The following is a 24,489-nucleotide window of genomic DNA, read 5'->3' as shown; positions in this document are numbered from 1 at the left end:
GGAGCTTTCAAATAACTTTGGGTTAGTATTAACATTTTTGCAAGATGTGGTTTTAAACCTTAACTTGATCTTCAACAGGAAAAAGACTTGGTGTTTAAAAAAAAAAAAATCATTCTGTCCAGAGCTTCAAGAGTGTTTGAAGGAGGTGTTTTTCTTATTCTTGTTCATTTTTTCAGGATATGTGAAAATAGTTCTTTTCAGAGTTAAATGTTTTTCACACGCAAATCATTTTCAGTATTTCAGTGGTTCAGGATTCTTGTAAAAGTATTATACAATACTTTTAAGAGATAGGGTAGGTTTTTTGTTTTGTTTTGATTTTTTTTTTTAACAAAACAAATTTTGCTTGAGTAAAGCTGTAACAGTAGCTCTTCTAGATAAACCCTAGTTTGGGTATCCGTTAAGTTGTTATGTAGGCCTTACCCAGGGAAGGAATTCAGGAATCCAGGAATTCTGCGGCTCTGCCTATTCTAATCTGAGGCCAGTAGGTGGCGATCGTGCCACAGTGGTGAGAGCCCTGTTGACATGGAAGGCGTTTGCCTTTCTCCATAGTGTCAAATTAAATTGGGCTTCAGCATAACTGTTAAGTGCCTGTGTTCTGTGGCAGAATAGCTTTTTATATCAGAATTACGTGCAAGAGGTACACCTTAATTTTTAAGCATGTAAGAACAACTATTTCTAACAGATTCTGCAAATATTGTGTGTACAGCCAAAATAATTGTCACAATTAATCTGAAGAAAGCATTTGTTTATTTTCCCCCGTGAGTTGTCTTTATGACTTCATCAGGACAATGAGTATGAACTTCTGTTTTTGGTAAGAAAGGCATTTAAATAGGAGGAAGGGAAACATTTTGGAGAGTTTGTTTTCTGTCTTTTTGGCCTTTTTGAGGAGGTCGCCTTATTTGAGTAAGGTTGCAGATCGAAAGAGGTTTCAGAGTCCTGAGCGGTGGGAGACCCTTGCTCAGGTCGTTTTGACATTCAGCATTCTAGTTCTGAAAATTGTCATCCTTCCTCTCATTCAGTAAGTCAGACTTTTTTGGGGAGGGTGGGTCAAATTCTTAATACCTATGGGATTTAGTGTTGGAATTTACCAACTCTCAAATACCATAGTGCATTCCACAGTTTAAATGAATTAAAGCATGTTAAAATAGCAGAAACAATAATGCTTCCCACCTCCTAGAGTTTGAAGAGCGATGGTGTGTGCGCGCCATCCTGCCCCCGTCCGCGGTGGCACAGCTGTGAGGTGTCACCGTGTTGTAAGTGAGGGGGTTTCAGCAGCCGAGGCCCTTTTTGTGGTGCTTCTTACCCGCACAGTGGTTCTGGGTTTGTGGAGGGGCAGTTCTTACCTGCTGAATTTGTACTTTTATAAGGAAAAACCTGAATACTGTTACGGTTAAATTTTATAAAGGTAAATGGACAGCATCTTTAGGGCTCTTAGAACATGGCCTTTGCATTTTCATTCATTACAGAGAAAAGGGAAAGAAGCTTCAGGCTCTGGGATTCTTGCATCTTCGCTGGGGTTGACCAAAGCATCAGGTTTTTGTTTTTGTTTTTTGTTTTTTTTCTCTCTCTTTTTTTTTTTAAACAGAGGTAGAAAATCCCGATCTATCACCAGCAGCTAGAAATTTACTCTGGGCAATATGTCATTTTATTTTAAATTTCATCTATGTTCCTGCAGCATTTCCAAATTACACACATATAATTCTATATTTTGACTTTCCTTCCGAAGGGTTAAAACTGGGTGAAGAATTAGAGGGGAGAGCAGGCACCTGGGAGCTAACACCCAATTGGCAGCCTTTTGTAATATATAATTTGCCTAAAATTGCGCACTGAGCACAAGCTTTTGTTTTCTAATTGATTTACGGTTTGAGCCACTTTTACCTCATCCCCTACTGTCCTGCGCGCGGTGCCAGCGAGTACATTACAGGGAGCGGTGATAAATGGCCGTGCACTTGTGATGCTAATGTGTCAGGAGTCCAGACTGCGTGCGCACTGACTTCGAGCATGAACAGCGGTGCAGAGACCGGACCGCGGGGTCTTGTTGTGGCGCAGAGATGGCCATGTGCTCACTTGGTCACTTGCTGCCGTCTGTCTGTCAGACCGGAACTGGAGCCAGAGATTAAAATTATGCTGTTACAACTTTTTTCTTTTAAAGATTTTATTTATTTATTTGATAGAGATCAGGACCAGGGGGAGCAGCAGACAGAGCGGGGAAGCAGGCTCCCTGTCAAGCAGAGAGCCTGATGCGGGCTCGATCCCAGGACCCTGAGGTCCTGACCCGAGCCGAAGGCAAAGGCTTAACCCACTGAGCCCCCCAGGCCCCGAACAACTTCTAATTTCTTAACTGAAACAAAGTTTTTGTCCGCTCTAAAGGCCCAAGGTGGGAGGGGTTGTTGTGATGAGAGAAAAGGAACGGATAAAACATTCTCGTAAGTGTGAGGTTTGGGACATTTTTACCAAATGTTGTTTTGTCCAGAGGGAAAGAAAGGTAGTGTGGGCCAATCTCTGTTTTATCTTTGTCTTGTTTGTAAAATTTATGATTTCACACAACACGTTTTCTTGATTCCCCGGACTTGAGCCACACTTACGTCTATGATTCATCTGCACATAAGTTGATTTCCGTCCAAATGATTTAAGTTGGAGATGAATGAGAGAAGCTTCAATTTATTAGAGTGCCTTTAATTGTTCCTTTTATCGATATAAGACGAGATTTGCAATGTATTCCTGAGGGATGTGCGGCTTGTTATGGGGAGAAGATTCGAGGAAGGCCAGGACAGCCCCAACTTTGGAGGCTCCCGGTTTCCGTTTGGATCAGATTCTCAGAATGTGGGTTGCCCATCGCTTGTAAAGTCAGTCCACCTTAAATCCTCTTTCTGTGGTGTCTGTGGGTTCTGGTATCGAAATATGAGGAAGCAGATTTATGGCGGCTGCTGGGCACAACAAATTAAGTTGACAGTGATGTATGAGAGCCGGAGAGCATGGTGATCCCTCAGTAGTGTGGCTGGACGCCTCCTGCTTCATTTGGCTCTTGTTAGGATCTGTTAGGCAGCTAAATAATGAAATTCTGCTGACTGATTTCTGTTTTCCCCTTTTCTCTTTGCACGTCTGCTTTCTGAAACTTCTAATTCCCAGACCCATCCTCATGCCAACAAACTGCCCTTGAAAGATGCTTTCACTTATGAGGACTACAGGTTGGTGTGGGGAGGATGTGTGTGTGTGTGTGTGTGTGTGTGTGTGTGTGTTGGGGTGTGGCAAGGGATCGATGCGGGGTGTGGTTGTTTGCATCTTTGGTGTGTGTTGTGTATTGTGTGTGTTGGGGGGTGGTTTCTGAGTGATCTGGGGATCTTGGAAGTGGGAATTACTTAAATACTTAAGTACTTACTTGAGTATTAAGTAAGAGGTGACCTGCTGTGACCAGTTAAAGCCCCGGGACAGGGTAGTTTTGCCGAAGTTCTAATGGCAGCTGGGGTAAGGATCTGCATTTTTATAACACACAAATAGCCCTCCCCCTGTAGTGGTGGGGTTAGCTGAGGTGGGCAAGTGGTAGTGGAGATGAACTTTCATGTAGGGTGGTCACGAGGACTTTCCCCCTTTATAGACTATTTCAGTGTAAAGTGAATTTTATAAAAATTTAAATTCAGTTAATTAACATATATTATTAGTTTCAGGGTAGAATTGAGCGATTCTTCAGTTGTGTATGACGTCCAATCCCTACTCCACCACGCGCCCTCCTTACTGCCCGTCGCCCAGTTACCCCGTCCCCACTCCCCTCCCCCCCGGCAGCCGTGTGTGTTTCCTAGAGTTAAATGTCTCTTATGGTCTGTCTCCCTCTCTGATTTTATCTTATTTTATTTTTCCCTCCCTTCCCCTATGATCCTCTGTTCTTTAATTGCACATATGAGTGAAATGATATAAAAGACTTAATTGTGCAGCATAATAAAGAATAGCACGCCACATCTGATAGACTCTTAGGGGGTCTCTGGCCAAAAAGGAGTTACGTTGTTTGCCTTTCACTGAGGCTTGTGCAGGTGCAGAGTCAGCGTTTGGGTAGGAAAAGGTGGTGTGGGCTCAGGGGCGGGGTTCCCGGCCCTGGTGAAGACCGGAGGCCTGGAGATCTCTGTCCCCGGCCCTCCTTCCAGACCCTCTGTCTCCCTGGAACATCCCCCCCTTAATCCTCACCCCTGAGTTTTCTCTGTCTCCGTTTCCCTTCTGGGTCCCCATCCCTCCCCTCAGCCCTAGATTAAATTTTAAATGATGGCGAAGGCAGGCAGCCATCCCCTGGGGCGCCTCGGAGAAGGTTGTGAGCATCGGTGAGGCGTCAGACAAACCGTAGTTTCTGGCTGGGGTCTCACTGCACTGGGCTCTGCCATGTGCTTACTGCAGTTCACCTGTCTTTTGGTCGTTACAGGTGGGCAGTCTCTTCTGTTATGACTCGACAAAACCAAATTCCCACGGAGGACGGTTCCCGGGTGACCCTGGCGCTGATTCCGTTATGGGACATGTGCAATCACACCAACGGCCTGGTAATGACCCCCTCTGCGTTGTGTTTAATTCGGGGAGCTGGGCTGAATAAGCTTTAGAGGGGACATTCCACCGACAGATCAGGCCCCTGTGCTGCTGCTCTCCATAGGGAACAAGCAGAACCAAGCCGAGACACCCCTCCAGCCTCCCACAAAGAGAAGCTGGTGTTTTTCTCTTTCTGCATTTGCTTAATCCTAAAAACCAGGAACTTGAATCTTACTCCACTTTCAAAAACCACAGTGAACTGCATTTATTTGCTAAGCCATAATTCCAGCCTAAACATTCGTTTTCTTATGTTATTGAACCACAGGCTAAACCAAAGTGTTTTTTTCTTACTCTCCTTAAAATACTGATTGATTGAAGAAAAAAAACACAACTTTCTTCTTTCTTGTTTTTTCTTTTCTGTTCCTTGTTTTCTTTCTTTGCTGACTCCATTCCTGGCTGTGTGCATTCTCTGATTGCTTCCTGTTCCCTCTCCCTCCGCCTGACGCGCTGCCACATCCTCGGCCCCGCTTAGTAACCTGCTTTTGTTCAGGAGCCGCTGCTGGTTTCCCTGGTGCTGGGGCAGGAGGAGGCGCACCGGGGCGGCTGGCTCCTGGCCTCGCCCGCAGCGCTGGCATCTCGGGCGTGGGAAGCAGGGGTAGGAGACACTGAGAAAATAAGGGAATTGGGGGATGATTGTTAAGTACGACGCGGGAGGGGAGGGAGCCGCGGAGGGGAGGGAGCCGCGGAAGCCGGCTCCCTGTTCCTCCGCCGTCTTTGGATCCCTGGCGGCGGCAGAGGTTGACGCGCGCTCTGTGCTGAGGTGGTTGTCTGAGATTTCCTGATATCCACGCCCAGAAATGTGATCAACTTCAGAATATTGTGCATTTTTAAGCATTATGCGGGAATACCGGCTTGGTCACCTTCTCGTTCACTCTGTTGTCAGCATCAGCTCCCTTCATTACTATGAGCAGTCCTATGAACAGGCTTAAAAAATGCTGTGAGTATTTCACGTCTAAACCCACAGAACGGCCAGAACACATGTTAACCTGTGCCAGACACTTGAAGCTAGAATATGCTGGTGCTAATTTGGAAAGGTGTAGCGGCAGGCGCACTCGTGTAGAGAGTGAAGAGACACCCCCCCATACTTGTATTTCTGCCTTAGCTCAGCTGCGCTTCACTCAGTCAGCCGTAGGAAGGAGCAGCATGTTTTATTTACTTCCATTCTTTTTTTTTTTTTTTTTCCCCCTTCAGGGCTAGCTTATACTGGTTACAAGATCAAACTTTTAAAATTTTTCAAAAAGCTTTTAATGGTTGACTGTAGTATTTTGCTTCACTGGGTCCCAAACTTGATTGATCATTCGAGTTTATTTTTTTATTTCTAAAATTTAAAAAGCTCCGTACTCTATTGTAAACAAACAAAAGGAGTTTAACGGATGCCCCTGTGGGAATGGAATGCGGAGGCTCCCTTCCCCGCCAGAACCCACTAGCACCCGGCCTCCCTGTGGCCCGGGTCCCTCCGCTCAGCACCCTGCAGGTACACAGTCTGTGGTTTTGTGCAAGCCTTTCTCTCTGTGTGCATTTTTGCCCTCACACCCTCACACCCATGCTGGTGCTGGTGTTGCTTTTGTGTAAATGGGATTAAACTATTCACTCTTTGCCTCTAAGAGTAAAAAACAAAAAGTTAGTTCATCTCGAAATAAAAATAATGCACCGGAGACAAACACGAATATTGTCTTTCTCTAGTGCTGTTCGTGAAGTCTGCGTCCCGCCGCAGAGCTGGCGAAGCCTTGCTGGCCTTCAGCAGGTCTCTGCAGGATGGTAGTGCCTTTTCTTACAGCGGTTGTTTTCCCTGAATGCTGAACTCCGTACACCTCGCCTGAACCATTTTCCGTGGTCATCCTGAGACTCCAAGGGAGATTGTGTCTGATAAAATTTGAGAATCTATTTTAACACTATGAAGTATAGTATATCACATTCGATAACATTTCATCTCTTTTTAAAAATAAGGTCCTTGAAATGAAGGCCTGGCTTTTCAGACAGTCGACTGTCTGTCGTGTGTGTGTCTGTCCTGACATTCGTTGTCTGTCTGTTCTGTCACCGAGGGAGTAGGTAGAAATTCGTAACCCAGCAACGCTGTGCTTCTGACAAAAACCTGGTGCCGGGAGTGGAGATGGGAGAGCCGGGCATGTGGCAGTAATTCCAAACCAGGAGCGGCAGAGAATCGGGAAGAACAAAAAAGGCGGCGTTCGCACCTGGGCCACAGGTGGCGGCCCATGTGAACCCATTTCCTAGCCACTTGGAGAAACAGATTGACTCAGACGAGTTCATGGACATCATATTAAATTGTAAGATTTGATGTATTTTTCAGTTCTCTGCGGCTGGTTTAGAATTAAGCTGCAGGTTTCCTTTCTTGAGCTCGTTCCATTTGTGCAGAGAGCGACACACCAAGTGGTTTATAGGCCGCTGTGTCCATTCCAGTAGTTAAAGTGTGTTGGAGGAACCAGCCCTTGCACTGACTGTGTAACTCTCCCGGTCGGGATAGAAGGGCGTTGGGAAATTCAAGCAGAATTGAGAGAGTCTCTTTTTCAAGGTCTTTCTGGTTGAGTATTAAAACATCCAAAACATTTAGGTTTATATAAGACTTCCAGTCACAAAGACGTGCAGTCTCAGGTTTTTGTAAGTAGCAGACAAGGCTCCCTGCTCAGCCTGGCCCCGCTATACTCCCAACACACACAGGTCTGAGACCCTGGGCTTCCTCAGATGCCAGCACACGCCCACCTCAGGGCCTTTGCACGGGTTGTTTCTGCTGCCTGAAACACTGACTCCTCTGATATCCGCAAGACCACTCACAGAATTCCTCCAGGCAGGCTGCCCTGGGTGCCCTGTGTAACATCGCCACGCCTCCCCTTCAGTGAGCCTACCTTCCCGACCTGTTGTCCATCTCCTGTGTTTCTCCCTATTTTTTTTTTTTTTTTGTTTCTTGTTGGCCCTTCCCTGTCCCTCCTGCTTCCCTGACTGCGCTCCTTCTGTCTGCTGCTCCTGCCAGGCCCTGTGTAAACACACTGCAGCTGCAGACTTTCAGGGCTGGGAGTTCATGGGCGGTTCCTATTCCATCCTTATTACCAGAATCCTGTTTTGAGTGATTTTGACATTGGGCAGATCTTCACAGAGCTGATGTTATCGAGTGTCTTAACTGTGCTGTGAGTGAAGACGTGCCGGATACCTGGCTGCGTTCATTTGTCGTGGCTTTTGTGTCTCTGTTGGTTTGCAGAGCAGCAGCGTGAGGGATTTCTACGGATGCGGTTCATGGACCGTTAGTTCTGGGGATACTGGCTTTAAGGATGATCGTCACATGGCCCTCCCTCCTAAAAATGCCATGCCCTGGACTCAGAAGTAATTTTTTGGATCCAAGCTGTTGATACTTTTATTAGCAAGTAGCAGTTGTAATGGTCTGAAATGTTGATTCTCAGGACAGAATGAGCAGGTCAGAGTAATTCATGAACAACGGTTTCAGACAATCTGAGAGACTGGGGGGCTGCTCTGAAGGGCAGATGTCTTAAGAAAGAGCTTTTGACGTAAATCGGGGATCCTGTTCCTGACCTGGTGGTTCACGCATCAAGTAAATATTATCATAGAGTTTCAGGTGTCGGGTACAGAGTACTCAGCCCTGGGGACAGAAGTGGCAAGGGAGCTCCGGGTCTGGCTGGTGGGGCAGGTGTTGGGTGAGAGCGGTGACAGCACAGGGGCTCTGGGAGTGCAGAGTGGTTGGGTAGGGGGAGGGCAGGTGCCCCTAAAAAAGTCAAGACTCAGGCAAAACAGGTGTGAAAGGTCCTGGGCATGGGGGAGCTGGAGCAGAGGCCAGCGGGGCGGGGGATAGCAGCTCATGAGGCCGAGGGCGACAGGGGCCACCTCCTTCTTGGCCGCGGGGCGGGGGATAGCAGCTCATGAGGCCGAGGGCGACAGGGGCCACCTCCTCCTTGGCCATGCTCAAGAATTTGGATTTTTTTCCTGTGGGTAGAGTGGAGGCCCCGAAAGGTTTGAAGTAGGAAGTCAACACTGTCGTGTCACTAGACATGCAGGAGGGACAGTAAGGAGTTTGAAGGTAGTTGGAAGGTTTGTGCAGATGGTAAGGACCTCGGCCATGCCGGGAATGACAAGGAGAGAGCCCAAAGGATAATTTGGGAGTTCAGGTGCTGACCGGTAGTGGCACCGGGAATATCTTTGTGCCTCATGTGTCAAGATGTGGCCTCGCCTGGCCGCTCAGAACAGGAGAGCTGGGGGAGAGATGCAGCTGCTGGCGGAGGGGGCAGGTCTGGGGCAGGTCTGGGGCAGCGCGCAGTTCTTAGAGATGCTAAGAACATAGCACACAGCTGGAAGTGCTTCTCTGAAAGTTTCAATTCCTCTAATTTCAGGGTAAAATATGTGCGTAATCTAGAAGTAGGCTTTTCTTTTTCCCTGATTCTTTATCCAACGGAAGACACACTGTCGTTTCTTGGTGGCCACACGTGGGAGAAACACTTGCGAGTCAGCTAGCGTTCTCCAGGAGACCTCGCTTCTATCTGTGGGGCTTGCTTTGTGACAAGTGACTGTGCTTGCTGGAGGCCAGTGAGTGAGAACCTACACACCGCATTCTCCTAAGAGTGAGCCCTTACTCAAGGGGTGGAATCTCATATAAGAATCTCTGCTATAAACAGGGTTAATGAAAATAACCAAGCAGTTTTCTCGCAGTTTAGTAAGGCATGCGGGGTGCGGGACGTTTGGTTATCCTTTATCTTCTAACTGCCGACAAAGACCCTCATGAGTGAGGGGACCGCAGACCACGGTGCTCACAGCTGTCCCCCACTCCTACCACGGTGCTCACAGCTGTCCCCCACTCCTACCACGGTGCTCACAGCTGTCCCCCACTCCTCCGTCTAGATCACCACCGGCTACAACCTGGAAGATGACCGCTGTGAGTGTGTCGCCCTGCGGGACTTTCGCGCGGGAGAGCAGGTAGGTGGCGGAAGGTGGGCTGGCCACTGGGCACAGGGTTAATAATGCGTTGATCGGCTTGAGAGCGTGTTAAGTCAGACAGAAAATGGGGGGTATATGTATTTAGGACTGCTTAGGGAATATATCTTGTGACCTAAAGTTGTAAGAAATGTACTGTGCTTTGGGTCCACAAAGAAAAAATGGGAACACATGTATTTGCACAGTTGACCTAACATTTGTGATCCTGTCAACTGAAAATAAACTTTGTGTTATGACAGAAGAACACAGTTTTCGATTCCATAAGCTGCATTGTACTCTGTGTTGATTAGAACCTTGTTTATTTATAAACAGGCTGTTTATATCGACGGCAAAAACAAGGGGACGGAGCCGTGGGTCGGGTACTCCACTTTAATATGTGGATTTTTCTCCCCTAACCTGGGTGGGGGCAGGGCCAAGCCTTTCTGTACGTTTGAAAACGCGCATCTTTGAATGCCTACTTTCTGCCTGTTGGGCTTATGACCAAGCAGTTAATCCCAAAAAGCGGAACTGACGTCGACCACCAACGTTCCAACTGAGACAAAACGAACAATCATCCTCTGACAAAGTGCTGATGGGCTCTTCCTGCAGAGGAGTTAGAGGCCCTCCTGCTAGGTGCCACAGCGTCCGATGGACGTTGTCTGACAGCTCATTCCAGAAGAGACCCCTGTATTAGAAGGAGGGGGGAGCGGTCGCGAATTGTCAGGTGCAGCCGTCAGGAACTAGTCTCGCTGTCCCGGGGACCGGGGGAGGGGGCAGGCAGGGAGCGCCCGCGGCCCAGCCTCCTCTGGGAGGCAGTCCGGCACCTGCGGTGGCGGGAGTGGATGCCCTCCGTCACCTGTCTCGGGCCGGGTGGCGGAGGGTCGTGGGACCACAGGAGAGGTACAGTCACTGCAGGGCTGTGGTGTGTCCCTAGTGGGAAGGCCAGCTGAAGTAGAGAACTGATCCATCGCCCTGCTCTGTATCGAGAATGATGTTAAATTTCTCTTATATCCCTTTATTTTTTCTTTACCGCATCTCAGATTTACATTTTTTATGGCACTCGGTCAAATGCAGAGTTTGTGATCCACAGTGGTTTTTTCTTTGACAATAATTCACACGACAGAGTGAAAATAAAGCTGGGAGTGAGTAAGAGTGACCGGCTGTATGCCATGAAGGCCGAGGTCCTGGCCCGCGCCGGCATCCCCACGTACGTATAAAAACGCGCACCTCTTCCCTGTGTTCCTTGAAGTGTTTCCGGTTGCGTGGTGTTTCGTTGGTTTGTTAACACAACTTCTCCAGGGTGGTTTGTCTCCGTGTCTTCGTCCCTGCTACACGGCACGTTTAGCCAGAGGCGCCGGGAGACTTAGCAGCGTTTTGAGAGAAAGCTCATGGTGTCGCTGGGAGCACTCACGGTCCGTTCCAGGGGACGCGGCCTGAACTCCTCGTTCAGTTAAATAAATACTGTGGATCATTAGTGTCTTTCACCTTGAAAAGGTTAATGACCCGGATCAATTTGTTTCATTTAATTCTTTGCCACCATTAGTTTCTGTAATGAAGTCATGATCCCCAGTGATTTCAAGAATTTCTGGCTAAAGTCTTGAGGATTTTCTTGCATTTGAGGTGCAAAATGATAAGACAAGAATTATGATTTATTAGTTCTCCAGGGATTGGAGGAACCATTCTTAATGAAAATGGATTATCCGGACCTATTTTTATTGAACTTGTCAATATTTAATTAATGATTAAAATGTGAACTCAACATAACTTATTGCTAACATTTTTTAAGAACCACGGGCACACTTGAGTCTGTGAGTGTGTTGTGTGCACCGGAGGTGAAGGCTGGTGGAGGCGGCCCCGCTGTCCCCCGCGGGAGCCTGCCCTATGTGCTTCCCGGGCAGCCAGGGCGGTACTGCGTGTGGTTCCAGCACGGGGACAGGCTCAGTCGCACGGGTTGGCGCCCCTCGAGGGTGACCCACCTGTTTCTTGGTTTGTCTGTCTCTCTTGTTTCCCTTTTGTTGGTTTGTCTTGTTTCTTAAGTTCCATGTGTGAGGGAGATCATATGGTGTGAGTGTGGTGTGAAGGGCTCTCGCTTGCCGGGAGCAGGTGCCCAGGCGGGGGGACTAACGCGGCTCCCGCTTTTGTCAGGTCCAGTGTGTTTGCGCTGCACTCCACCGAGCCGCCGGTCTCTGCCCAGCTCCTGGCTTTTCTCCGCGTATTCTGCATGACTGAAGGTAAGTGATGTCGGCGGGGGGCGGGGGGGTGTTGACTTTTAAAAAAATGAATGAACTGTAAATCATAGATTCAGATTAAAGATACACGTGTTAAACTAGAGCGCTTTTTGGAGAGGGGGAGGGTGGCACCGTTGCCAGAGTGGATCTGTTGGACTCTGGAAACGTTTCATTCAATCCTTGATGTGTCGGCAGTATTCATTTGTCATAAACAACGGATTCTCTATTGCGTTGGAAGGAAACTTAAAACATCTGGGATTGCCTGAGTGCATGTAAAACTCTGTGTCTGTGGACGGTAGTCTCTCTGTCACGGTGCGCTGACATCTGTGACTGCCCCGGACGTCGTGGGGTCAGTGTGGTGTACAGGGGCCACAGGACTTCACTAGGCAACCGGCTCTGCTTTCCACATCCGAAGCTGCCGGCAAGCTTTTACCGTCAGGCATCCTGAGAGTCGTCAACGCCGCAAACAGAGTCTGTTTATATCACAAAATGTTCTGCAGCCTCTGATTTCGGGTACAGAAAGTGTTAAATTTATGTATTGAGCCTCTACTTTTTATGTTTGCTTAAGACAAGCCATTTGGGGTTTCTTATACTGAGATTTGACCTCTCGTGGTTGTGTTTTCCTTTTTTGTCTGAAAATTTACTCCCCCCTCCCACAAATCCCATGGTCCTGAGGTTTCACTTCAGGTTTCTACTTTTTTTAAGTTCTTATTTAAATTCCAATTAGTTAACATACAGTGTACAGTGGACAACATAGTGGTTCCCTGTATGCCGTGTGTGGGTCACAGGTGCACTCCTTAATCCCCATCACCGATTTCCCCGTCTCCCCTGCACCCCCCACTTCCCCTCTGGTAACCAGCAGTGTGTTCTGTAGAGTTCAGAGTCTGTTTCTTGGTTTGTCTGTTTCTCTTGTTTCCCTTTTGCCCGTTTGTCTTGTTTCTGATGTTCCACCTGCGAGTGAGAGCATATCGTATTTGTCTTTCTCTGACTGACTTATCTCAGTTAGCATTATACTTTTTAGCTCTGTCCATGTCGTTGCAGATGGCAAGATTTCATTCTTTTTGATGGCTGAGTAATACTCCACTGTGTATATATACCCACAGTTTCTTTATCCATTCATCAGTCTGTGGACATTTGGGCTCTTTCCATATTTTGGCTATTGTAGATAATGCTGCTGTATACATTGGGGTGCCCGTATCCCTTTGAATTCGTATTTCTGTATTCTTTGGGTAGATACCTAGTAGTGCAGTTGCTGGGTCATAGGGTAGTCTAGTTTCAACTTTTTGAGGGACTTCTATACTGTTTTCCACAGTGGCTGCACCAACTTGTGTTCCCATCAATAGTGCACAAGGGTTCACCTTTCTCCACATCCTCACTGACACACATTGTTTCTTGTGCTGTTGGTTTTAGCTGTTCTGACAGGTGTGAGGTGGTATCTCATTGTGGTTTTGTGCATTTCCCTGATGCTGAGTGATGTTGAACATCTTTCCATGTGTTTGTCGGCCATGCATGCCTGTCTTCTTTGGAAAAATGTCTATTCATGTCTTCTACCCATTTTTAAACTGGAATATTTATTTTTTGGGTGTTGAGTTTGTTAAGTTCTTTATACATTTTGGATACTAACCCTTTACCAGATATGTTCTTTGGAAATATCTTTCTCCATTCATTAGGTTGCCTTTTACTTTTGTTGACTGTTTCCCTTGCTCTCCAGAAGCTTTTAATTTTGATGAAGTCCCAGTAGTTCATTTCTGCTTTTGTGTCCCTTGCCTCAGAAGTTGCTAAGGTTGATGTCAAAGAGGTTGCTGCCTGTGTTCTTCTCTAGGATTTTAATGGTTTCCTGTCTCACATTTGGGTCTGTAATCCATTTTGAGTTTACTTTTGTGTGTGCTGTAGGAAGATGGTCCACTTTGATTCTTTGGCATGTTACTGTCCAGTTTTCCCAGCAACATTTGTTGAAGTAACTGTCTTTTAACATTGGATATTCTTTCTTGCTTGGTCAAAGATTAATTGACCATGTAGTTGTGGGTTCATTTCTGGGTTTTCTGTTCTGTTCCATTGATCTTTGTGTCTGTTTTTATGCCACTGCCATGCTGTTTTGATTACTGCGGTTTTATAGTATAACTTGAAGTCCACAGTTGTGATGCCTCCAGCTTTGTTTGTCTTTTCCATGATTGCTTTGGCTGTCCGGGGTCTTTTGTAGTTCCATACACATTGCAGGGTTGTGTGTTCTAGCTCTTGTGAAAGATGCTGCTGGCATTTTGATAGGGATCGCACTAAATGCGTGGATTGCGTTGGGTAGTGTACAAGCTGTAACAGTGTTTGTCTTCCCGGTCCGCGAACATGGATTGTCTTTGCGTTTCTTGGGGTCTTCCTCAGTTTCTTTCGTACGTGTTCACTGTTTTCTGAGTACTGATCATTTGCCTCTTTGGCTAGGTTTCTTCCTAAATATCTTACTGTCTTCGGCGCAGTTGTAAATGGGATTGATTGCTTAATTTCTCTTTCTGTTGTCTCATTATTGGTGTATGGAAATGCAGCAGATTTTTGGATGTTGATTTTGTATCCTGCAACTTCACTGAAATCACTTACCAGTTCTAGCAATGTTTTGGTGGAGTGTTTTGGGTTTTCTATATACAGTATCATCTCTTCTGCTAATAGTAAAAGTTTTACATCTTCTTTGCTGGTTTGGATGCCTTTTATTTCTTTTTGTTGTGTGGTTGCTGTGGCTAGAACTTCAGGACTATGTTAAATAACCATGGGGAGAGTGGACATCTCTGTCTTGTTCCTGACCACACAGGAAGACCCCTCAGTGTCTCCCCGTCGAGAGTGATGTTAGGTGTGGGTCTTCCATGTACGACCTTTGTGACATTGAGGTTTGCTCCCTCTAAACCTACCTTGTTGAGGGATTGTTACGGTGAGGATGCTGTACTTTGTCACATGCTTCTTCTGCATCTGTTGACAGGATCCGATGGTTCGTACCCTTTCTTTTATTAATGTGGCGTATCACGTTGATTGATTTGTGAATATTGAACCACCCTTGCAGCCCAGGAATAAATCCCAGTTGATCATGGTGAATGATTCTTTTAATGTACTGTTGGATTCGATCTGCTGGTATTTTATTGAGAATTTTTGCCTCCGTGTTCATCAGGGATACTGGCCTGTCGTTCTCTTTTTCTGTGGTGTCTTTATTAGGGTAATGCTGGCCTCATAGAATGAATTTGGAAGCTTTCCTTCTTTTTATATTTTTTTGATAGTCTGAGAGTAGGTATTAACTCCTCTTTATATATTTGGTAGAACTCACCTGTGAGGCCACCTGGCTCTGGACTTCTGTGTTTTGGGAGACTTTTGACGACTGATTCAGTTTCTTTGCTGGTGATTGGTCTCCTCAGTTTTCTGTTTCTTCCTGTTTCAGTTTGGTCGTGTCTTTCAGTTACATGTGTCTAGGACTTACCCATTTCTTCCAAATTGTCCAGTTTGTTGGCCTGTAATTTTTCATAATATTCTCTTAAGAGTGTCTGTATTTCTGTGGCAGTGGTTGTTACATCTCCTCTCTCGTTCGTGATTTTACTTACTTGGATCCTTTTTCTGTTCGGTAAGTCTGGTTAGAGGTTTAGCGGTTTTACTAATTTTTTCCAAATAACCAGCTCCTGGTTTCATTGATCTGTTCTATTGTTTTCTGTTTTTGTTTTGTTTCTATATCATTTATTTCGGCTCTGATTTTTATTATCCCCTTTCCTGAGGTTTCACTTGTGTGAGTGTGTGTGTGTGCGTGCGCGCATGCGCGTTTGCTCTTGTAAATTAACTTAAATCCTGTGCAAACCAGACTGGGTAGGAAGAAGTGAGCAAGTGAGTTACCGTCTGACTGAACAGTCACTCCTCCGAAGGAAGCTGCCCTAGCGGCCGGGAAAGGATGGATTGGTCCCAGAGGCAAACTGTGGCCTGTGGTGGGGAGTCTGCTGGGCTCTGCGGCCTCGGGCTCCTGTCCTCACGTCTGGATGCAGGAGAAATGCTGGCCAGTCCAGGGTTTGACATCAGGGTGGAGGTGGTTGAGACTGGCCCCAGACAGAGGCAGGGCAGACGCCAACTACAGAGCCCACAGAGTGGCGAGATGGCACTTGTCCCTTCTGAGGGGCCACATTGCTGGAGACTCACTGTCCCTCAAGTTAGAGCTTTGGCGGGTGTGTACTTTGGGGCCCATTGATTCATTTTGGCGAACCCGAGTCAAGGGTGTCCTATGGGCTCTTCTTGCATACAAGGCAAGGTAGAAAATCAAAGGTCACAGTTCGTATCCTAAAGGAGTTTATAGCTAAGAGAGATGACGGTGATACTCGTCCCTGTCATTTGTGACGGTGCTCAGCGTGGTGCGGACTTCATGTAAGTTCCCGTCAGGCTTGTGGGGCGTAGGGATTCCCACCGTGACTGATGCGGGAAGTCTGGTTCGCAGAGCAGGAGTGACCTGGCCCTCGGCTAGCAGGTGGAGGCCCCATGCCAGGACCAGCATTGTTCACCCAGAGCCCACTTCCCAAGCATCCCATGTGGCTCCTGCTGGTTTGCAAGGAACAGGATCCGTGGAAAAGAGCTGGTACCCCGGGGGTCTAGACGAACCAGCGTTTGACACGGAGCCAGGCTCAGGAGCGAAGGCCCCACCCACTCTCTGGGGTGACCACACAAGTGCTCCTGTGGTGCTGGGCGAAGGCGCAGAGCCCCCATGGGGACAGAGAGGATCTGTCAGGGCTTTGTTAGCTGCAGGCAAGCAGGGGAAGGGGCTACTCACGAAGCCTCCGGTCACATGGTGACGCAGCCTCACGTCCCCCCGTGGGGTTTCATGTCCCCAGTAGAGTGAATGAGCCCAATTTCATTGTTAAAAGTAGCAGAGAGAGAAGGCTCTGTTCCTGCCCCTTAGTTTTCCAGCACTGAGGGCAGAACCTGGGTGGGCTTAGGAAGAAAACAAAACCGGTGACCTTGGTGAGGGGGCTTCTGAAAAGAACTCTCTACCACTGAGGAAGCATGTTTTTTTGTTTTTTTTTTTAAGATTTTATTTATTTATTTATTTGAGAGAGAGAGATGACAAGCAGGCAGAGAGGCAGGCACAGAGTGAGGAGGAAGCAGGCTCCCTGCTGAGCAGAGAGCCCGATGCGGGGCTCGATCCCAGGACCCTGAGATCATGACCTGAGCTGAAGGCAGCGGCTTAACCCACTGAGCCACCCAGGCGCCCCTGAGGAAGCATGTTTAAAATTTTCAGGGCTTTATATAAACTAGGATCCAAAATATAAAACCCCTGAATTTTATCATGATCTTCTGCTAACAAATGCTACTTAATAAATCTCCTTTTTGAACATTAGATTAACTTATTTTTTCCTTAAAAAACAAACGGCTGGAACCCTTTAGGTCTGCTCATTGTCTTTCATGTCTCTTTAGTCATAGAAAGACAATTCGTCATGTCAAGACAATTCGATGTATTCTTCTTTGAATTCCTCTAATACTAATAAAAGTTTGGTTTGCTGGCAGCACGGTCTTCAGTTTGAATTGTAAATAGTGACAGCTGTGGGGCACCGCTCGGAAAGGGGTAGTGTCTCGTAATTACATAAGGAGTCGGGGCGGATTTCCTGAGCATGAGCAGGATCGGCACGTTTGGGTCTCGAAGATCCTGTGCCGGGAGCGGGCGTGCTCCGAGCGCTTGCTCCGTCCTTTCCTCTTCTTGACTATGTTTCAAGGTAATTGAGGTGTTCACTGGTGTTTATTTGTAATTTCTGTTTAAATTCCTGACAAGTGAGGGGTAGAGGCACATTTTTCATTAATAAGGTTCTTCTAGTCCATTTTCTTATTTCTTTCAGTTTGTGGTTTATGTGTTGTAAGAGGAGATAAGGAGCTTTGTCGGGTCCCCTGCTGCCGTGAGCACCAGTCTGACCTAAATTTAGAAGGGTCGCTGGATCAGGTGCTGTCACCTGTTCGTACTGTTGACATTGTGCACCGGGACGTGTGTCTGACCCCGCTGGTGTGACTGAGTCGTGGTGTGCGAGCCCGCTGTGGTCAGGATAGGGGATGTGTCCCTGTAGATTGTCCTTAACACATATCTTGTGAAACTGCCTAAAAGCTCTCAGTGTCCCCCATAAAGGCTACGAGGGATGGCGGATTGCGCCAGGGCTTGGTCGGGACCCCGACTCAGGCAAGCTGGGCCTGACTTTCTCTGGAAGAGCCTGCGATGGCCAGGCCCGTCATCCGGGGGAGCTTTTCGCCACAGGAGGGTGACGTCGCTGGGGAAGATCTTTTCCAAGGTGGGCTGCTTGTTAAAATGAGAAGCCGTGCTGTTTCCTCCCTCACAGATGGCTGTTTGTATTTCTGCAGAAGAACTGAAGGAACATTTGCTGGGAGATAATGCTCTGGACAGAATCTTCACTTTGGGTAATTCTGAATACCCTGTTAGCTGGGACAATGAGGTCAGACTTTGGACATTTCTTGAAGATCGAGCCTCGCTTCTTTTAAAAACATACAAAACAACTATTGAGGTAATTCCATGGCTTCAATGAGGATTTGAGCTTTGGCATGTTTTCGGGGATTTTTAAGAAGAGATTCTGTCCTAAATGTAACTGGCTTTTATCAGCAAAATTGTTGTATATCTGACATTGTTCATTCAACTTATTAATATTTTCCTACTTAACACATTTATACTTGACCAAAAGAATTCTACTGAGGCGTTGTTGGCTAGAAGGAGAATCTTAAAAATGATTCAACACTTCTCTGGAATTTTAAGTTTTCTTTTGTGCTTTCCAGGTTTACCATTGCACCACTAACTTCACCCGTTCCTCCTTCCTTCCTTCCTTCCTTCAGCCGGTCGCTGAGCCTGGGGCTGGCAGTGCACGAGACAGACACTGGAACCATTTTTAAATAAGTCAAGTTCCTTGTCAGATGTGGTGGGACCCCATTTGATTTGGGCTCATTGTTGTGGTTTTATGATCACTTTCTTGGGATGTAATTTAAATAGAACACAACGTACGCTTGTAAAGTGTACAATTTGATATAAGCGCATAGTCCTGCAGCCACCGCCACGGTCAAGTTCTAGAACCTTCTGTCACCCCTTGCATTTCCCTGGTGACCCCGTCCCTGGCAACAACTGATCTGCCTTCTGTCGCTGTGCTTTTGCTGATTTAGGCTTCTTATAATTAATGTTGCTCATTTTCATTTCCCAGGAAGACAAATCCTTCCTGAAAGACCATGACCTCTCTGTTCGTGCAGCAATGGCCATCAAGCTGCGCTTAGGCGAAAAGGAGATTTTGGAAAAAGCAGTGAAGAGCGCGGCTGCAAACCGGGAGCACTACCGCAAGCAGATGCAGGCGGGGGCCGCGCTGCCCCGGTGTGAGGAGAGCGGCGCGGCGGGCGCCAGGCTGCCCCTGGCCTTGCGGAACCTGGAGGAGGAGGCGGCCGCGCAGGAGGCCCTCACCCTCACGGAGGCCGTCAGCAGGGCGAAGGCCGTGGAGAACGGGCTCGTGAATGGCGAAAACTCTATCCCCAACGGGACCGGGTCAGAAAAGGAAAGTTTAAGTCAGGAGGAAAGTAAAAGAGCGACGGAAAGCACCAAAGAATGTTCTTCGGACAGCACGGAGGGCGGGAGCGCGCAGTAGCCCGGAGAGGGCGCCGGCGGCGGGGAGTGGGTGGAGCGGAGGGCCGCGAAGCCCCTGTACGCCGCTGTGTTTTCTTGCTCACTTTCTTCTTTCCGCAGAGAGGAAAACAGGTTTTTGCTGCTTTATATAAAAATGATTTTTTTTTAAGTTATTTAAAAAAAATCTAGCTTCCTTCTTTAAGATTGCCATCTTGCTTCTGGGCAGAACAAGTTATCAAGCCACCACGAGGTGCTTTGGAAGATTCTGTAGACCCATTGTGGGCAAATGTGTTTTCTTCCTGGGGAAGAATGCAGTTCTGCTGTCAGCTGTGCTTTTGTGGGCCCGTCATCCTGACAACCGAGGGAGCTGCTCTGCCTCCTGCAGCGGGACTGGGTGGCGGCGCTCTGGGGGCTCAGCGGGGGCGGGGGCGGCGGGCGGTTGCACAGCACAGAACGGCCTTGGGGTTTGGCAACTTGAGGGTCGGGGCAAAACCTTTTGTTCCCCCCTAAAAAAATAACACCTGGTACTGAAAGAAAAGTGAAGGTGGCAACCTTATTTTTAATAGTTTTAAATGTTGATGATAATCCTAATGATATAAAGACACACACACACATCTAGTGATTTCTAAAGATTCATCTGCCTTTTGTGTTTTGTTTTCCTGTGTTAAGAACTTGTCCTTCCTCCTTGAATCACAGTAGGACATGCATCATTCTAATTTCCAGCGTTGACTCTGATTTTACGGTGTCGCGTTTGATTGCCCGCGTCGTCCTGGAGCGGCTGCGGACGGCGGCCGCCCCCGCTCGCCGTGGCGGTGTTCAAAGTGAGGCGGCTCCCTGGCTTTTCTGGTTTTCACAACAAGCTAGAGATTTTCAAAGCTACACTTTTGAGTAAAAAGCCTTATTAAAAGGAAAACATGATTAATATTTTCTGTGTATTCCTTTTCTTTAAGTGGGGACAGAGCCTTTGAACTGAGCCTTGATGCAGACGTCCTGCTTGCTCTCGGAGCAGGCTAGAGCCAGTGTGAACGCGGCCTGCGCCCGAGCTCTGCCTGCCCTGGGGAGGCAGAGGAGCAGGATGGGCCCGAGGTCGCCGCTCCCTGGCCTGCAGGGGGAGGGCCTGGCGGCAGCAGGCACACACCAGCAGGAGCTCTCTCACGTTTTCGGGGAGGCCAAGGCCCGGGATGGTGAGCCCCGAAAGCCCCCAGTTCTCGGGCCGCGGACGGCCGGTCTTCCTCAGCTGTGAGTTCGCACATGGTCTCTGAGGTCCGTGAAGGGCATCACCCCCGTGTGAGTGACTAGCCCCGCCGTCTTGGGACCAGTGCTGCACGCAGGCCGTCTTCAGAATGCGCTCCCCGTTTCTCCTCGGGGGAGACGCGGTCTGCGGATGAGTTGCTTAATCCTGCGCGAGGGCGCGTTGTCTCCCGTAGCCCAGGGGGCGGTTAGACACGAGGGGCAGGTGTCACTCTTCCACGCCGCTGGCCGCGTCTTCCCGTGTGGGCTGACGCCCGTAGCCCCTCGTCAACGGGCCTGCAGCTCCGGCCTGCGGCTCCGACCCAACAGCAGACTCGCCCGTCAGCTCGCATCGGAGCACTTCCCCAAGGTGCGCGGCGCCTGTAAAACCCACGGGTCAGCTTTTGAGGTGCTGTCTGCCCTGGCGGGGAAGCCCCCCGGAGACCAGGACTTGAATCACCGATACGTAGATATATTTTCTCGTTGGTTTCCAAGTTAAGTCTTGGATTAAATACAACCTTGGAAAAATTATGTACAGCTGAGATGTAAAATAGTGTCAGGAGATTGGGTGGTTGTCAGAATATTCTCCGGAAAAGACGCGAGTCCAGACGGAGCCGGCAGAACCGTGGGTGGGAGTCGGGCTCCGGGTCCTGGCCGCACCGCACCGCTGATGGGGCTCGTCACAGCCCCTGGGACTCTGTTTCTTCTCTTCCTTGCACGGTGATTATCAGAAGCCCCTGCTTAAAAATGTGAAGATTGCTCTGACCACTACCTCCCCCCGTGGCAGGTCTGTTTGTGCAGATAATTGGACCAAAAAGTGATTATATAAATTAGGCTCTGATTCAAGGACAGTCTTTGCATTTGTGACCTAGAAATGACCGTCATAAGAACTAAACTCTTATTTTTTTTTTTTTAAAGATTTATTTATTTGAGAGAGAGAGCCTGAGTGTGCACACAGAGGGAAGGGGGGAAGCCGATGCCCCCCTGAGCAGGGAGCCCAACAGGGAGCCCCACCCCAGCACCTCAGGATCATGACCGCTGAGCCACCCAGGTGCCCCAAGGGCAGAACTTTTGCGGTAGGAGGACAGAGTATCTGTCGAGCAGCCTCGCTTCCCTGAGTTGGCCGGACTTGCCCTCGGCCGACGGGGAGGCCGCGGCACACGTTTGTCACCCTCCTGCCCCGTTTGGGCGCCGCAGAGCCAATGCTGGTGCACAGACACTTGGAACCACAGCTCAAGCGTTTGAAAATCGAGGAAAAGTGATTAAATTGGCATTGAAGAACCCTCATTGCCATCTGTCATGAAAATAGACCTTTCTCTCAAATCATTTTAACAAAGTTTACTTTTTTCTTAATGCTTTTGGATATGAGGCTGTTCAGGCTAGTCTCTGGACGGATGCCAGCCTCTGCTTCTGTTTCTCAGCTTTGTGTGTTATTTGTGTAAACACATAGCAATTAGATTTCACCAGCCTAGAAAAACCACCCAGTTTCTCCACACAAACTGGCAATTGATAGGTGACTTGCCCCAGTAGTTCCTAGAGCAGGCTCACAACGACGTATGTATGTATGTATGTGTGTATGTATTTTGAGAGAGAGATAGGGTAAAACATTAAAAATATTCTCAGGTTCCCAGTGCAATGCACAGGGTTATGCTAAATTAAGCCTCCACTAAACGTAGATTTTTCTGTAAATCATGACTTACCGTATTTCTTTGGTGGTTAGTATGTACTTGTTGGAGTGAAAGAATTGAGAAAAAAAAAACCCAAACCCCAAACCGAAGAAAGTGCCTGTGACTTGAACTTAGCACTAAAAACAGGACGGTCCGTAAAGAAAATGAGGAGTCATTGCGGCGTCTGGTTTGGGGGGTGAGTTTTAAAAAGCCCAGATCTTAAAGTGCTGTAACCATGGCTACGGGAAGAAGCCTTTTATGGGATACACTGTGCCATGTTCATATTACTGATCTGGCAAAGCGGCCCATTCAGTCGGGTGTAGCGGATGCCCCAAGCCGGGATGTGGGCTCAGTCAGCTCTGCCTGTCAGCTTCGGGCAGCAAAGAGTAGAATTCAGTCGCCTCACCAGGGTCAGCCGACTGTTCTCATCCGCAGCCCCTTACGTAATGTAGTCCTAAAATCCTGGGTGTAAACTGAAACGGAGTAACTGGGATTGTGTTTCAGTGCACTGGCGGACGGGTTATTCCCATGACGGGCGCTGCAGTGCTGGTCCTGGGTGCGCCAGGCTGAGGGGGAGGAAGTCGTGATGTCCCTGGAGCAGGGGGCGGTGGGCTCAGTTACAGTCTCCACAGAGGCACAGCCGGGGCCATTGGGTGGGGAGGCAGAGGGCCCCCGAGGGAGGGAGCACTTTCTCAGGACAACCACCAGGGTGACTGGTGAAGACGGCGTTCTAAACGTCCCGGTGCTCTGGTTGTACTAACGGCTTTGCGGAGGCGTGGGGAGGCCATCCGCGGTGGCTCAGGGTGTGGATTCCAAACACAGACCTGGGGTCTTCTCGCCAAGGGACCAGGCCCAGTCCTTGGACATGTTGGTACCCTCCTGTAGGGCATCCGTATTTCCAGTTCCTCCTAGGTCCGGGCCCAGCAAGTGAGCTCATACCCAGGCTGGTGACCTGCTGAACATTCAGGAAATGTGTGTTACTGCCCTGCTCTAAGTCTGAGCCGTCATCAGGACGCGGGAAATGTTCAGGGGACTGCGGGTAGCAAAAACGATCCCCGCTCTGCCGACACGCAGCTTGCCTCTGTCCGTGGGTTTGAGGAGCTTCCGACCCGGACTCAGCGGGAGCTGTGACCCTGATGCCATGGCAGCTCCTGTGAGTAATTCGAGATTCCCAGGAAACCCTTGGCTGCCCTCGAGGTGGGACGGCCGCTTGAACAAAGGATCGGGCCGACCCTGCCACAAGTCATTAGAGGGGTGGACTGTGCTCTGGTATTCAGGGGGTGGGGGGGATGCCAGAGGAAGGACCTCCGACGGGCTCTTCGGGGTCTGTGCACCTTGCGGCGGGGACAGGGACAGCCAGGAGGTCCCCGCCTCCCAGGGAGGAGGGATCCCGCAGGGACTGAATCCCGAAGCCTGTGCCCAGCTTCCAGCAGAGTTTTACCGACTGGGAATGAAGAAGCTTCTTGAGGTGGAAGGAGGGACGATCCCCGGCCCCGTGAAACACAGGTGCTGCCGCTGGTGTCTCCTTCAGAAGCAGGAAGGCAGAGAGGCTTGTGTCTGGGGACTCAGCATGGTTTCTGGAGTCGGGGGCGTTCACGCAGGTTGTCACACTTGTATCGGCTTCGACTCACACGTGTTCGTGTGCGTGTGTGTACATTTTATGGTGCACACTCGCACACAGACACGAACGTACGCATACATGCCCGTGGCTGCGTGTATGCATATGTGCGCGTGTACAGCACTCTATCAAGACGTGCATCTACACGTCCGGGCAACAGAGACCCCCAGGCACGGCCTAGGCCCGCCGCACCCCGGCTCGCGGGCACGTGCAGGTGGTGCTCCGTGGCCCCGGTGTCTGGCTTAGGAACCGGCCCCTTGGGCGCACCCTGCACGGCTCCCCGACGAAGCGGACGCCTCCTCCTCCCGCAACCAGGTTGGCGTGGAGTCTCTCCCCTTGTTTCCTTCTGCACCCCGACCCTTCCAGAGTGTTCCAGTAGAAGAGGACTGTGTCGTGGCTTGAACCTCAAAGCAGCCTTTCCTGTCTGAACAGGGCATGGCTCTGGAGAGGCTACTTCTAGGCTAACCAGGGCTGCTGAAGTCGGGGTGCCTGACCGGGTGGTTGCTCTCGGGGCGCGGTGCCCTGTTTCCTCCCCTTCTGCAGGCGGGGCCAGGAACCCCCTCCCCCACGTGCCCCGCCCCCGCCAGAGCTCTTACCCCATCCTCACACGCTGTCCGTCTTTCATGCACGGGACATTTGCTCTCTGGGAAGGAAACCCTC

The 24,489-nt window shown here is 49.0% G+C and overlaps 1 protein-coding gene across 8 annotated transcripts in view; it reads left to right on the top strand.

The window, feature by feature from the left end:
• SETD3 (SET domain containing 3, actin histidine methyltransferase) overlaps positions 1–20,238 on the top strand; it is a 79,782-nt gene extending 59,544 nt beyond the window's left edge. For 6 of the 8 annotated variants that reach the window (XM_032345232.1, XM_032345228.1, XM_032345231.1 and 3 more), the window contains 7 exons: positions 3,130–3,188; positions 4,406–4,520; positions 9,421–9,495; positions 10,533–10,699; positions 11,638–11,723; positions 18,063–18,223; positions 18,905–20,238. In XM_032345232.1, the coding sequence (XP_032201123.1) occupies positions 3,130–3,188; positions 4,406–4,520; positions 9,421–9,495; positions 10,533–10,699; positions 11,638–11,723; positions 18,063–18,223; positions 18,905–19,336 (1,095 nt within the window). In that variant the 3' untranslated portion in view covers positions 19,337–20,238. Of the gene's footprint in view, positions 1–3,129; positions 3,189–4,405; positions 4,521–9,420; positions 9,496–10,532; positions 10,700–11,637; positions 11,724–18,062; positions 18,224–18,904 lie in introns of those variants that run through there. The other 2 variants (XR_004286193.1, XM_032345230.1) reach the window with 2 other exon arrangements.
• The last annotated feature ends 4,251 nt before the right edge of the window (positions 20,239–24,489 follow it).

This window comes from Mustela erminea, chromosome 5 (assembly GCF_009829155.1).
Source record: "Mustela erminea isolate mMusErm1 chromosome 5, mMusErm1.Pri, whole genome shotgun sequence".
Taxonomy (NCBI): Eukaryota; Metazoa; Chordata; class Mammalia; order Carnivora; family Mustelidae; genus Mustela; species Mustela erminea.
The sequence above is the reverse complement of the archived record's forward strand: the minus strand, read 5'-3'. Positions and strand labels throughout refer to the sequence as shown.